General features: G+C 43.2%; 2 protein-coding genes across 2 annotated transcripts in view; one reads left to right on the top strand and one right to left on the bottom strand.

The window, feature by feature from the left end:
- Window positions 1–2,152, top strand: part of DLST (dihydrolipoamide S-succinyltransferase) — a 39,836-nt gene extending 37,684 nt beyond the window's left edge. The window contains exon 15 of the mRNA XM_085895876.1: window positions 1,772–2,152. Coding sequence (XP_085752002.1) covers window positions 1,772–1,906 — 135 coding nt within the window. The 3' untranslated portion in view covers window positions 1,907–2,152. The remainder of the gene's footprint in view (window positions 1–1,771) is intronic.
- On the bottom strand, window positions 2,123–15,686 carry LOC147020497 (acylphosphatase-1-like). The gene is made up of 4 exons (XM_085895881.1): window positions 15,491–15,686; window positions 12,603–12,619; window positions 10,892–11,001; window positions 2,123–3,465 (listed from the first exon to the last, which is right to left on the bottom strand). Exons 1-4 carry the CDS (start codon window positions 15,552–15,554, stop codon window positions 3,351–3,353), a joined length of 306 nt encoding a protein of 101 aa, XP_085752007.1. The 5' UTR covers window positions 15,555–15,686; the 3' UTR covers window positions 2,123–3,350.
- Between the last annotated feature and the right edge of the window lie 159 nt (window positions 15,687–15,845).

The raw sequence follows: 15,845 nt of genomic DNA, 5'->3' as shown, positions 1-15,845 counted from the left end.
TGCTCCAAATGTTTGCCATCGTGCTGCAAGTCCACTTGGATTTGATGGGCAAATGCTTGATCACTGATGCATTCTGTTGTAGGAGTTAAGTGAATTTTATCAATAATTGTTGCGTTGTGTTCTTCAATGGATTGTTGCCTTCCTCTGTAGACTTTTTTTTCAGATAGTCCGAGAGAAAAATCTAGTAGTGACATCTGGTGAGTGTGGGGCCCATTCAGCAGCAAGTATTTGACTGATGACTGTCATGAAAGTGTGTTGAACCAGTTCAGTGAATCATTTGAAGTGTGGGGGAGTGGCTCCAACCTATTAAACATTGTTGCTCTCTCAACCCCCGCCTCCCCACCACGAAGGGCCCTCAAAAACTTCCCATCAATGCCTTGCCTGTGTCATCCTCAAACCAGAGAGGGCTGAAGATTCCATGTTTACTGATTGTGACGCAGACAGAGCATTTTTCTGAGTGGAGAGGTCACTCGATCACCAGATATTGTGGGGGGGGGGGGGAGTGTTGATCACCAGTGGAGTTGACATACTGAGGCAAAAGGAGATTGGCCTCAACAGAAAACCAGACATTGTCAAGGAAGTTAGGCCTTCATTCTTGTCTGCAAACCACTGGCACATTGTCACTTTTCTGCATGTGAACTGCAGTCAGTTTGTATATAATTTGAATTCTGTATGGACTATAGAATACAGTTTCACATCATGGATGAGAATTCTCATTGATTAGATTCAAGTGAAGTGCCAAGCTCTTGATTCCGACACTGAGAGATTTAGGGCTTCTGCCCACTGAATCACGAACAAGGTCAATGTTCAGGAGACCTTACATCTTGAGGACGTCTTGAATGTGTTGGTCCTCCAGCACTTTAACTGTTGAGATTTGCGACTGCCTTTTCTTTGAACTTTTTGACCCAGACAAATATCTGTGACTTGCAGGGTGCAGTGCAAATTCTAAACTCGCAAGATCAAGGATGCAGTTTAAACTCAACTTGAGCCTTCTTGTTGGAGTCGGTTTCAAAAAAAGAGCTCCACAGAATAAGCATTTTGTCCATGGCATCTTTAAAAAGGGAAGAAATGTGGCCAACTTTCATAGTCTGTCTTATGGTTCACTCTTCTTCATTCACCTGAAAAAAACAAGAGGTTGTCATTGGTAAGACGGAAGATATTGGATAAAAGGTGAGTTGTTTTTCTGGAGGTCATCCTGCATTTCGAAGCATCCTGCTTCTCAGCCTGTGTCCAAGCCTTGCTTACCTTTCCTTCCTGTCTCTGGGGTCTAATTTTGAGTCTTACCAAATCTTACTCCTCGGGTCTTTCCAAGTCATCGCTTACTGTGCGTAAATGTGATGTTATCCCTCCACTTTCTCTAACGTCATGCGTGATCCGTGCTTTTCTATCAAAGTACACATCTTATTTTATTGTTTCAGTTCCTTATTGGAGAGAGAGAGAGAATGAATAAGTATCCAGCAGCACGGTCAAACTCTTTCTATTCTTCTTGACGTAAAAATAATTGATATCATGACTTAGCACATTGTTTTTGCAAATGTTGGAGAGCAACGTGTGTGCGTGCGTGCGTGCGCTGCTAATGGATGATATATTTTGGGATGCGGTGGGGGTAATGTGGAATTTAGCACATTGTAGAATGTTCAGAAAGGCTTCAGTTTATCAGTAGTGATTCTTTAGGTTCGATTCGCTTTGGTCTATCACTGAAGCCCTATACATGCATAATGCTTTAAATGTAGGAGGTGGAATCATTCATTACCTGTTTGCCCTCTCAAAGGTTGAAATCCGGCCTATGATGTACATAGCGCTGACTTACGACCATCGGCTCATTGATGGCCGTGAAGCCGTAACTTTTCTCTGCAAGATCAAGGAAGCAGTCGAAGATCCACGCATGATACTGCTGAACATCTGACACCATGGCGTCTCACTCAGAACTTCCACATTGTTTCACAGTCATACTCTTCACGTGGTTGGGGTTACTCTTGGCACTTCAGTTCAACTTTGACTATCATCAGCAGCCTTCCTCTATTCTACAACCACCAAGTGCTCAACCTCCTGGTGCATGCAGTGCTGGGTGTATACCTCTAGTTGTAACAATTATCCTCAGACTGCAGGTGTACCCGAGAGGTGTTAATAAAGAATGCATTTTATTGGGAAAGCCTGAGTTTCGCTTCATTTCCTGAACCAAATTTTCAGTCCTCCACAACCACTCTCCCCCAATTTACTTTGCACCTTAAAAGTTCATACATGATGAGTTGTGCACAACGATGTTGAAGAACATTGTTTGTGCAATGTTAGTCTATCAACAGAAAAAGTCGGTTATGTACAACGGAAACTTCAAATCTTGTGAAACAAGGTCAAAGGAAGAAACCGGTTCTCCTAATTACCGACCGATACCGTTCCTGGTTCAATGTGTGCCAGGCCGTTTCTGCAAAAAGAGACGTCATCTTGGACGCTTCAATTTGACGAGAATCGTAAGTCGTAGTCGGTGCACTCCTATGAATTACCGAGCGGGCAGAATATGAGGGTTATATACAATACCAGCGGGGTGTGTTTACACATTGTGTAAGCATACGAATCGTGTTTCCCCATTGTCTCGGGTCACTCACCTACACTCGATTTTTTTTTTTCTCATTTACAGATGCTTTCCAATGGTTGATTTATTTATTTATTTATTTTCCCTGGTGTATCGGCTTCGATGTCCGTCGGCACACAAAATTATCGTGTTGCCCCATTGTCTCTGGTCACTCACCTGCATTTTTTTTTCATATATTTTTTTTCAATTATGCATGTTGTCCGACGATTGTTGGGGGTGGGGGGGGGGTTCTGGTGTATCAGCTTCGATGTGCATCAGCACGTAAAATTTCAGCTTTCTGTCATCTTTCATGTCAGGAGTTAGAAGTATTCTTTGTCAATTATCAGTATAGGTCTATAATTATTGGTAGGGGGTGCACCAACTACAACTTGCGTTCATTCTTGTCAAATATAAATATCATTGCAAGATTTGTGTTTGTAGAAATTGCTGAGACATATTGAGCCAGGAAAGGTATCGGTCAGTAAGATATCCCATCTGGTCGGTAATTAGTAGCACACCAAGAAAGATGTTCAAGTTACAGCAATATGTCACAGAAGGCCCATTCATGCAAATACATCAAATAATTGCCGAATAGACAAGGGGTAGTGCAGAATGTAACAAAAGCCCGTTCCTTGTTTTCCTGTTCTGACCGCTTAAGCAGGTTTAGGAACATTATTGAGACAGGAGAAATTCCAAAAACAAAATTCACATCCATTACTGAAGCAAAGATTGCAGATTTGCTCAGTGTTCAAAAACATTTAAACTTTTCACAAACCATTCATCATTTCACGATTTTGAATTGCGTAAACTCCAACGCATCCAATGTCCTCTCGTGCGTGAAGCAGGCCTTGTCAATGCGGGACTTGTCACTCCCTTTCGTTTGAAGCCAAGCTTTCCTAGAACGTAAACGCATCATTACAAAACAAAACTGCTTAACACTCAGAAGTGTATACAATCATAAATTTGTATGCAGCACATGGCTGCAATGTGCATCATTTTCTGGGAGCACCACTGTGCCACTGATACAGTGCCCCCCTGTTGATTAGAGCAGGAATTTGTAATTTGTCCATGGTGCCGATGATGGCTCATCTGCTCCACTCTGAGAAGGACATCAATTGGGATGTTCAATGTCCACCAACTAATGCCGGAAGATGGGACGCCCAGTTGAATGTCCGTCCGAGGGACGACAGCATACACATTGATGAGATCACCCTGCCTGTAACACCACAATGGCAGTTTATACCTGGGTCAAGATTCGAACCCAGGCTCGACAGCTCAGAGATGAGCGTGTGTCCCTCTACAGCATATGCTATCTTCCAAGCCCCTTATGCAACACTGGCTCTTAATTCCCACACCTAGTGGTTATTTTGGTTGCCTCACCTGACCCAGACCTCTTGTAAACTGATTCATCCATTGTTTGGTCTTAGAGTTCTGCATACACGAGTTTTCACCTGTTAAAAACCTCTAGGATGTTTGCTTCACCTTTTAAATGTGCCCTTTGTTTGGTTAGTTGAGTGCTCTTGCAATGCAGTTTTGCCTGGACTAACAGTTAAGTGGAGATGTGTCCACATGGATGCTGCATACAAACATTACGCTATCTTACCTCCACCACCGGAGATGGAAGGAGGTTGTTTCTACCCGTTTGTTTGTTTTGTGAACAAAATATCTCAAAGTTGTGGACGGATTTGAACGAATTTTTGTCGAGAGTTTGGGTATGTGACAAGGACGAAATGATGAGATGTTTGTGAAGATCCGAATCCGGATCTGAGTTTTTTTTTTTTTAAGCGATTCTTCACCATTGGGCGATAAGGCCAAAAACGACATGTAGCAGGACATCTCAAAAAGTTGTGGACTGATTCAGACGAAACTTGGTGTGCAAGTTGGGAAATCTTTTTAATTTAAGATTTTATTTATTTATTAAATATACAATGTCAAGGCTCATATAAGAGCTCACACAGAACGTATAACAAGGGACCAGGAGACAAGCTGGATGGGAAAGGGAAGCACAAAACAGTGGGGAATAGACATGAGATCTGTGGAAAGGAGAGGGATGGGGTGGGGTATACAGGGTAAACAACATGGACACCACAGGGACTTTCAGGAAGGAAAGCAGGGAATTTGAAGGTGGTGGATTAACGGGGGTAGAAAAGATAATGGTTTTGGATGGAGGAAGATAAGAGATGGTGGTGAACAGCTATTTTGAAGACCTGGAGGGAACAGTGGGATTGAAGAGAATGTGGGAGTTTGTTCCAAAGGTGAGAAAAAAAAGAGGGATTAAAGAATGAAGGTGAGCAGTGATTCATGATTTTGGTAGTTTAACCAGAATGGGGTTGCTGGCGGATCTTGAGGGCCCTGCGGAAATAAGGGTGGAACAGATAGCAGACAGAGCAGGGGGGTGGCAACACCGGAGAGGAGACAGAAGAAGACAAAGACCACCAACATGCCTGTGGTGAGAGAGTGAGAGACCCAAAGATTCAGCCTCATCGTGGGAGATACCAATGATCCTAAATGCCTTGGTTTCCAGCTTGTGATTTTATCCAGGTCTGCAGAGTGAAGAATCTGCTGCTTGCCGATCTGAGGGATGACAGATGGTACAGCAGAGGGTGGAGTCATCAGCAAAGAGATAAAGAGGATTTTCCAGAGAGTCTGAGAGATCATTGATGAAAACCAGAAAAAGAACAGGGCCCAGAACGCTACATTGAGGAACTCCAGCCTGGTCAGGAAGAGAGAATTCCATTAAGGGCCACAAGTTGTCTGCAAGCTAAGAGTGGAGATTGCCTTGGATACCAGAGGAAGAGTGGTGAGCAGGGTGGGGTGCCATACCGCATCGAAAGCATGCGATATGTCTCGGATACGAAACGAAAGCACCGCACTTGATCTAGATTCTAGAATGAAAGCACACGATGTTCCATTTTGGTGAAGATCCGGATCCAGATCCGAGAATTTTTCAAAAGTGATTCTTCACCATTGAGTGATGGGGCTAAAACGATATATTATATATATATATATATATATATATATATATATATATATATATATATATATATATATATATATATATATATATATCATGATATTTCAAAAAGTTATGGATGGATTCGGATGAAACTTGGATGAGTTGGTTTGGTGACAAGAACAAGATCATTAAATTTTAGTTCAGGTCCAAATCCAGATCCGGCCCATCAGTGGGATACAAAACGTAAACTAATTAGTCTGTTGGAGGTATGCGCTCCACCGAGTGCCTTTGCAGTTCGAGGTTGTTTGTTAAATCCAACTCACTGTGCTCAAAGGACATTTCATTTTGAGATCTGTGTTTATTGAATCAATGTGCAGGAAGAAGATTGTTCATTTCCCCCACAGCAACATTAAAATGGAAATGTCAGCATACTGGGCCAGAAGGAACATTCCCAGGTGGGTTGGAGAAGCATGTGATCTGTTGGACACCAAACAAGGAGAGGAGATTCTCGAAGTTCACATATTTGTTTGAAATATAACCATGGATTCATCTGAAGAAGAAGAAGAAGCACGACAGTTGAATGTTAAATGAACAAGATTGATGCGGAAAATTACTGTACTATACATACCATCAGGCCCGTCGCCAGGGCTCAGTATTAAGGGGGGGGCATATGAACTGGATGGGGGGGCACAATTATACTATTTAATATTTTTGATAACCCGGTATACCATTGTATTCATGCAGCATTGACGCATCTATACTGAGGTTGCCGTCGCATACTAACCAAATTGATCTCAGCTGGATTTAATATGTTCCGATGTTTTTGGCCGAAAATTATTCGAATGCAGGAGAGCCGCAACAAACTGGCACATTCACAATGCAAATATTCAATGATTAGACAATTGGCACCAATTCAGGTGCACTTATACAAGGTGTTGTGAAGAATTGGCATTAGAAAATTAATATACCAGAGATACAATGACTAAACGGGGGAGGTTGGCACTGGAATCAGTGCACTTTGAAATAAGATACAGTGGGCTATGACCTGCGATCATCACGTTAAACTATCAACAGCAAATACAACCGGCCTGAAGATACCACAAAGTCCGCATTTAAAGCAGTCAATTACACAGGGGTAAGGTTATGCACAAAGCACTAGATATGGGATATGCAAAGCACCAAACACAACATTTAACTTAAACATCAGAAGTACACAGCAGACGATCACGGCGGGTGCTGACCACAACCACAACCACAACCGCAACCTTTTTCCTTTTCTTATCCATTTTTGTCTATCCATGTCTTTTTCTACTGCTGAAAGCTAGCGGTCTCCGTGACTCGTCCCTCGTGACTCGTGTCATTAATCTCGCGACATTTGACGGTTGACGGTTTTATTTATTAAATGATGCATGCACCAAAAACACGTTTTATCTACATAACTACAAATGTAATCACGATTGCAAACACATTTTTAATTTTTATTACAAAATTACTTTTGTAAGATGGAGGATTGTGAAGGTCACGTGGTGCACTTCATCTTTAATTATGTAAATTTATGTCTTCCTTATTCATATCATATTATGACTACATTACATTTATACCGAACTTAAAACCAATCAGGTAACCTGCTTAATAGGGTCTCCATATCGAAGACGATGATTGACTATTCCTTAAAACTAAATGATCCATGATATATATATATATATATATATATATATATATATATATATATATATATATATATATATATATATATATATATATATATATATATATATAACCACCCACAGCATCGACATTCGACACGAGGTCTTGGCTGCTGGCGTTGGTGTTTGCGTTATTATCTTTTATCTTGTTGGCTTGGACTGTATTGTCTTGCCAATTGCTTTTGGAGATGCGCTGGCAAGCGCACACTTATCTCTTGACTGTTATTTGAAGAAGGATATTATTAAAGAACAGTTTATCCAAGAAGGCCTTATTATTCACCACGTTGAACATCTGGAATAAGGGTTTTAGTTCACACAGGTGAACTCTTAAACAGCAAGGAGTTCACAGTGGGCGCTCGTCCTTAAACACTAAGTTGTTCACGGGGTGCAACAGGGCATAAATGGGTGGCGCACAAGTGGGGGGCACCAGATACGCCATGGGGGGGCATTGCACCCAATTGCGCCCCCACCCCAGCGACGGGCCTGCATACCATGGATAATTAGACACTGACAGCGGGATTGATATTGCTGCTGTGAGAGAGATGGGAATGACGAGGGGGAATGAAGGAGAGGAAAGTTCAGTTGGTAAAACCGGGAATGATGACTACAACGTTGCACCCTATTGCTGATGAGCGAACAACACAAAGGGCAGGAATGAACATGAATTTCATTGAATAGGGAGCTCGTGCGAAAATATACGAGTAGCATTCCCTTGTGGATGGATGACGTGTAAGGTTTCCCGTTAAACAGCTGAAAGGGGTTCCACAGCCTGGTGGGATTACTTCAGAATAAGTAGAACAAGAGCAAGAATTGCTTTGCAGGACATGTCCCCAACAGGTCCCAATGAATGTTCCGGAGACGAACCCTACAATCCACTGTGTTTGGGTCGATTCGGCAAAATAAAGGGAAACGCAATTTTCATTTGCTGATATATTTTGGAAACGAGAAACCAATAAAGACAACTTGGATAACAAACCGGAGATAAAAATTTGTTTCCTTTAACACACTTGAACCGAAACCGGAACCATAATGAAGAAGAAGAACCTTTCTAACCCACAGTGTTTCGTTCGTTTCTCGGCTTTGTTTTATTTCAACATAATAACAACCCGATGTACAAACATGAAGCAAAAAACGTTCGTACGTCTTGTGTTCATATATAATACATCGTGGTTATATACCTGGGATTGCACTGGACCATGGACTCGGACCCAGGCCTGAGGCCTGCCAATCTGTGCTGCTTCATGCAATGGGGGTGCATGATTTTATTGGGGGTGGGAGTCAGGTCAGCTGTCCAGCCAATAGGTGTACAGCAGGGGGTAGAGTCAGAGCAGCTGAACACTGACCCACATATCGTTATGAATCTGACAGCCATGAGCACTCAGCATTCTGGCCTCTGTAGCTCAGTTATTTCGTTACATAAATGTATAGATAGCTCTCTTTCCACTACGTCTAATGGGAATTAAGTGTATGTGCGCTGTAAGTTATTTTGTCGTTAGTTTCTTATATTCCCAACAACAACACCAACAACAAGGGCATCCTCCGTGGCTTCCTTCCAGCATCGGCCTGTCTGATGCGCATACGTGCCGAGCGCCTGTGGGCAGAGTTCCATTGGCAACCGACGCATTGTCTCCGCTCCAGGGTCGAGCAAGACGTGTTGTCTTCAGCCAATGGGCAAAGTGCGAGCGACATACGCCACGTTCCAGCCAATGCGGAGGCACGTCACCCAAAGAAGGAGGAATGCCTCTCAGGGGGACGGGCCGCGAGGATGCTCGCCACACCCCCGGATGAATCACGAACCGCGAGCGGATCGCCTGAGACGAACCGGCCAATCCGGAGGCGAGTTGCGTCAGGGGGTTAAGAGAAGCGCGGGTGTGCACGAAGAGTTCTTTTTCCCTTGAGCCTGTTCCGCGGAGGATCGCCTGCCTGCGAGTCTGTCCCACTGAGAATCGCTTGCCTGTCTTGTCTGCTGGTGCTCGCTGTCTCGTTGCTTGCCGGAAGAGCGTTCTGGAGCCCGACACTACCCTCTATACCCGGTGCTTGCAGCAGCATCGAGTTGCAGGTTCGAGTCCTACCGAGCCGGATCGTCAAGGGCCGCACGAGGCGGGAAGGTCCAAGCTAGCTTCTTACCTCCAGCTCACCTTCCCTCTGAGCTGGGGGTATCAATAAAGACCCGACGGGGTCCATTTCTTTTTGGGGGTGTGTATCTGGTGCAGGCCAGTCCTTTAAGTAGCACCTGTATAAATTTCCATTTATTTTATATTCGGATAATTCTGCCCTTAAGTGCTTCCCGCCCCGATAATTTCTCGTAATAAATTTCCCTATTGTTGAATGTCCCTGCTCGTTCCCTGTCATTTATTTTATTGTCTTAGCACAGTGCGTGTTGAAAAATAGCGAGACAGTAAATTGTGCATTTGGACCGACAGGTCTCGGTAACCATCTGCTCGGGTTACACACGGTTCGGGCACGGTAACGGCTTGTCCCGCTCGAGGCCTGTCGAGGGTGTGAATTCCCCGGTAGCTTTGCCGCGTGGGTAATTAGGTATATTGAAGTTTGGCAATTAACCCTACCCCACGCGGTCGAATTATTGGCGAGTCATGGTCCTGTAAGGGGCCCGTGCCTTTCGGACTTATCCGAGGGTCATGACCTAAATTCCGGTGTGTTCAGTGAAGCAGACTCTACTGCTCCCTCTGGCGGTCGTACTCACCATCGAGAACCGGCCCCACAACAATATAAATATGTCATTGTCTAAATCTAAAAGGGGCGTAACTGTGGAAAAAATTAATGAAATGCCTTGAAACTCTCAACCATGCTCTGTAACTTATTATAATAAAGCTATGTACCACGTTTCAGTTGAATATGTAAAAAGGTGGAGGTGGGGAGAATGAAAAACCACAGGTGGGACGGACAGAGAGCGCACCTGTAGTCCCTGCCGGTGAAAGCAGTAGGGGGAAAATAAGGTGGCAAGGGAGGAGGACAGCAGTTACAGGGAAAGGTGTGTGTGTGTAACTGGTTTGAACTCGATTTTCATGGTTATGAATGCCATGGATCTGGCACAAGTTCTACATCTCACATTGGCACCGGTACTAATGGTCTCGTTTACAGTGGTGTTGAAAGGCTGAGAGCCGTCCACACAATGCCAGAGAGGCGGTGTCTATGTACAGGTACGTGACGTCATTCCGACACCTTGAAAGAGGTATGTGCACACAAATGGAGCATACGATTAAGCAGTAGATACGTGCATGGTCGGAGTGCAGGATCATCGCACAGTTGTCATGTATGTAACATTTTCAGATTAACATCCAGGATGATCATGTTATCTCGTTCAGTCGTATACCATCATGCATTCCCGTTGTGTTTGTAGGTATTTCAGGCATATCTGCATGACAGCCCGAAACATGGACACTACCTATTCCTGGTCTGCTTGGTCGATATCTCACCTGGTGTGGCAATGTGATCTGTAAAGTTAAATATATATTTATTTACTCAAGTCTGAGTTGTTATAAGTAGCCTGAGAGTGCAAAGAGACTGGTGAGTGGAAATGACATCCTCGTGAGGAACGTTCCACATGTGACGTGCCAACCTGATTTGTGAGGTTAAGAGACACGTTCTTTCGACAAGTCTTGGAAAAGCAAAAAATACCTGGTTAATAAGTTAACTCACATTAACTCCACCTGCTCTCTTGTCCCTTGAATCTGGCCATTGACGCTGTTTTGGGGTGTGTTACACACCCATCCAACGAGTCCCAGTTTCTGACTCTCCTTCTGTGTGTACTGCACAAGAAACACGATGCAGTATCTCAGTGTCTGTCTGAGTCTTCTGTTCTTACAAACCCATATGAGGTCAATTGTTATTGACTGCAGGCTAAGCGCATGTAAGTGGTGACCACTCTGTTTCAAAAATGTCAAAAAATGAAGTTTGTTCCATTGCCTTCTCACTACATTTTCCTGAAAGTGTAAGTCTAACTGAGTTCAGAACAAAAACCCGTATAGCTTAATTAGATATATAAATATATATATACATGCATACACCGAAATATGATACTTTGAAGAAGGGGTACCTATTCTGATGGTTTTGCGAGTTTTAATGAAATTACCTAATTTTTCTTTTTTGGGAAAATAAATGAAGGTCATAGTATGTAACTTATTCTTGCAACTAATCTAATAATCAAAATACCAATTTCTGGGATTATTAAGAAATAATACATACCTATTTTTTTTATTACTGCTCTATTCAGTGACTGTCAGATGCTGAAAAGCACTAAAAGAGAGATTTATCGAACAAATTCTTGGACATAAATTTTCAATTCAATCAATTCTGGGAGAAACAAAAAGCTCTCTAAATTCTCCAAAACTGTTTTAAACTGCCTTCTAAATTAATAAAATATTTTATAAATACCTGGAAAAATATTTAAATTTTTTTTAAAGAAAATTAATTTTTTAATCAAATTCAAAAAAGTGTGACGTGCAGTTGGACAAAAATGCAAAATTACTCTAAACCAAAGCCATGAATGTTTTCAATATTTTTTATTCTCTTATATCTATATCACTGTGCCCCATTTGTAAATAAATTTTAAGTGAAAATAATCTGATGCACAGAAGAATAAAAGCTTTTTTTTTTTTATGTGACATGCAGTCGGACATTTGGGTTGGACAGTTCGGTCAAGCCACTGTAATTAAGTATCCACCCGGATCATCTCAATATTTTTTACATTGATTTTATTGGTAATAAGTTGAATAATTTAAGACACGTAAGTATGAGTTATTGATAAACTAGTCATTTTGTTGGGCGATTTCATAGTCCCAGGATCTAAAAGGGCAATAAAACAAGAAAAAAAAAATGCCAGAATGTGCATATATCATACGAATCCACCACTGACCGACACAAATGCTGATTTTCTCAGATGGTGGGGGACAACCTTTTGATTAGATGAGAAATTTCATATAGAATGTTTTATATGTTGTATTTTTGCATGGTCTCATATATGTCATATTTTAAGGTGAAACAAGAAAAAGGCCAATACTGGGCATGTAGATTCAGTAATATACATCATAGACCCATGAACCTATATATTTTAAGGTCCTATGGAACACTGTCTGTGCAATGAACCAAATTTCATGACCAGTAGTAGTCTTTGTGACTTTCAAAAATGCCACTCAAGTCAGGGTATGCCTGAAAATATGGGTGGTAACCACTTACATGTGCTTAGCCTGCATTAAAACCCCTTGAGTTTTGATTACATTTTCACACAAAAACAACATTCATTTAAACGTCTATATCCCCATGGGCTGGAGGTTTTGCTGCACAAAGTTTCTCTGGTCGTGAGTATAAAGGTTGTGAGTGTAGAAAGCAAAGAAAAGCTTGAATTTCTTACCTTTCGGAAAAAAACCCCTGTCGGAAGAGATTGAAACGTTTATTAGCATGACATGAAATCTCATCTTCATTATCCAACAGTATTTCAGCTGCAGGACATTTGCTCAAAGTGCCTCACCGGATAGGCCCTTGTCAGACAGGACAATTAACGGCCCTATAATCTACAGATAGACTTCAAGTATCTTTGCTTCACTTCACTGGTTTGGGTTCAAATCACAATGGCCATTTAGAGGGAGATTTTCATTCATTCTGTTTGTACTTCCAACATGTTGATAGTCCCATTATATAAAATGTGAAGGGTTAATTGCACCAGCACCATGGATAGGACTGATAAGAGCATTGATGAACTTCCCAATTTTTGAGGAACTTCCTCTCCAGATGCATCTTGTAATGCAACTTAACGGTTGCTGAATTGAATCGAACAATTAATTCATTAATCGCGAAAAAAAAACTGCCCCCCCACCCCCCATGCAATTAAAGTTGAATTGGGTTCCACAAGAGAAACAAATCCGGTATCAACGAACTCGAAGGCGAGAGCAAGCTTCCAACAGTGCCCGATCTTGGTGGAGCGGTCTGAGCCAAACCAAGATCTCAAGGATTCAGGTTAAGTCAAGTCAAGATCAGTCGTCCAAGCCCAGGTCGAAGGGGGTCCAAGCCCAGGTCGGAGGGGGTCCAAGCCCAGGTCGGAGGGGGTCCAAGCCCAGGTCGGAGGGGGTCCAAGCCCAGGTCGGAGGGGGTCCAAGCCCAGGTCGGAGGGGGTCCAAGCCCAGGTCGGAGGGGTTCAAGGCTAGATCGGAGGGGGTCCAAGCCCAGGTCGGTGGGGGTCCAAGCCCAGGTCGGAGGGGGTCCAAGCCCAGGTCGGAGGGGGTCCAAGCCCAGGTCGGAGGGGTTCAAGGCTAGATCGGAGGGGGTCCAAGCCCAGGTCGGAGGGAGTCCAAACCAAGGTCGGAGGGGTTCAAGGCTAGGTCGGAGGGGGTGCAAGCCCAGGTCGGAGGGAGCCCAAGCCCAAGTCGGAGGGAGTCCAAGCCCAGGTCGGAGGGGTTCAAGGCTAGATCGGAAGGTTACAGGTTAAGCCAAGCCAAGACCGGGGGGAGGGAGTCCAGTCCAGGTCGAGCCAAGACTGGGGGGGGGGTCCAGGTCGGCCAAGACTGGAGGGACCCAGGTCGAGCTAAGACCGGGGAGGGGGGCTCTTGGTCAAGCCAAGACTGGGAGGGGGTCCAGGTCGAGCCAAAGAGCAACTGGATGATGTGGATTTGAACTGCACTCGCACAGCACTTTGATACTTTGACTTGGTTGTTATGGTGTCATGTACCGTTTACTTTGTCCACAATGTTCAGTCATTCGGGTGGGCAACGAGCAATGTATAAATGTCGGACAGTAAACAATACCAGAGAGTTGGTGTCAAGGCCACCCAATGCTCACCTGTTAATACATTTATCGTTTTTAAAAGACGAGTCTAATAATATTTTTTATAAAGCATTGCAGTGAAGTCTGATCCAAATAATTTTAAAGCAATACATGTATTTGTATATTGTAATCAGTAAACTAGTACACATATTAAATGAATGGCAAGCGTCTAGTTTTAACAGGCGAGCATTGGGTGGCTTTGACACCATCTTAGGTTGAAATTTATTTTTTTAATTAAAATCATTTGTTAATTTAAACTTCACCACACCAATCGTATACCCCAAAGGATCGTCCATGCCAAATATCAGCATCCTAGTACACATATTAAATGAATGGTAAGCTTCTGAAAAATAACTTGCACCAAAAACTTTAACATTTTCACGCTCACGCCGGGGGAAATCGCTATAGCTGTGTTGTTCGAACAGGCGAGCCAGAAATCAAATCAGTTTGCAGTCTTGGTGTCTCGGTCTCTCTCTCTCTCTCCCTCTCCTATCTCCTCCAACCAATATCTCTCCGGTCCCTCATTTCTCCACATCAGCTCATTTCGAAGATTGTAAATTTCGTCCAAACCTGAACGTACGTAATAAAGAGATTTCCCCGAAAAGAAAGTGTTCGCCAAGCGAGGCAGTTGTAAAGATTCGGTGACGGACTGAAGGAAAAAGCTTTTACCACACAGGAATGACATTTATAATATTAATACTCTAAGCCATATTTTGTGGACGTTTCTCCTCCGAAACTGCCGGACGGATTGTCGCCACTTTCGGCATGCGGGTTCTCTGTGGTCTAATGTACAGCATGGGCGATGTGAGATCGCGCCACACGGACGGGTTTGGGAATTTTTTGGCGATTTTTCTAATTTTTACATTCGTTTGCATGGCGACGTGACGTCACCGCCGAGGGGTAATGACGTCATTACGTCTGTAGTCGACAGACCGTCATCGCTGAGACAATGACATCATGGGTCATTCGCTGACGTCATCACGTCCGTCGTCGACAGACCGTCACCGCTGAGAGGGGTAATTGCCACTCCTATAAAACAGCGTCTGCAATGTAAAACCCTCTTCTGCACATGCTGACTACCTCAGAAGGTGAATTTTACACAAAAAAATGTAACAAGAAACATTGTATATGAAGAAATTCGACAAATCACATTGTGAACATTGGATATATTGACGCCCTAACGAACCCTCACTTTAGAAACTTCGCGCGGAGCGTGGGTTTGGATAGAGTGAGGATTAAACACTGAATCGGAAAGTGAAGCTTTTTACAGAAGGAACAAAAGAAGATACTGTACAGTGAACAGTTAATAAGATTGAAATACACCGCCCAATCGTAAATAACATTAACGGGGTGTTGGCATTTATCATGAGGAGTCTCCAAACACAGAAATGTATTTAATTCCTGATTTTGAGCGTGGAATTAATGGCGCGAAAACCCTTAACAATGCGGAATGTACATTATACAACATAACACAAACCGTACCTTGGACTTTACCAAATATCTCGAAATCTACGGATAAGAACGTCGATTTCTTATCGACCGCCATAAACAATTCGCTCGAGCGACTTTCACGTTCAAATTAATCACTGTGAAGGAAATCGATCTGCTCAGATCTACTCGATCTACATAGTACACATTATTTTCGTTCAGGTTCGCTCAAGTCACCCTGGAGCCTGTAATGATATTACAAGTTTGTTGTTTGTGCTTTTGTTCATTGGCCGGAAGCGCGAGGGGCGTGGTTTCGGTTTGGGGAGCAATGATTCACCCAGCAGCTGAATGGCTCAATTCCTTTTTTCGCTCTGGAAGGCTCAGTTCACCTCGAGGTGTATCATATCGA

The sequence above is a fragment of the Eptatretus burgeri genome, chromosome 9, assembly GCF_056783735.1.
Source record: "Eptatretus burgeri isolate ZD-2024b chromosome 9, Ebu_testis_v1, whole genome shotgun sequence".
Classification (NCBI taxonomy): domain Eukaryota; kingdom Metazoa; phylum Chordata; class Myxini; order Myxiniformes; family Myxinidae; genus Eptatretus; species Eptatretus burgeri.
Note: the sequence above shows the minus strand (reverse complement) of the source record. Positions and strands in the feature narration are given on the sequence as shown.

Excerpts from the sequence above, each read along its gene's own strand:
- LOC147020497 (XM_085895881.1), bottom strand. The coding sequence starts at position 15,554 with ATGGCGGTCGATAAGAAATCGACGTTCTTATCCGTAGATTTCGAGATA. Across the intron at positions 3,466-10,891 it reads AGAGAGCAGGTGGAGTTAAT|GAAAGCTTGGCTTCAAACGA; the intron begins GTGAGTTAACTT and ends TTTACGTTCTAG.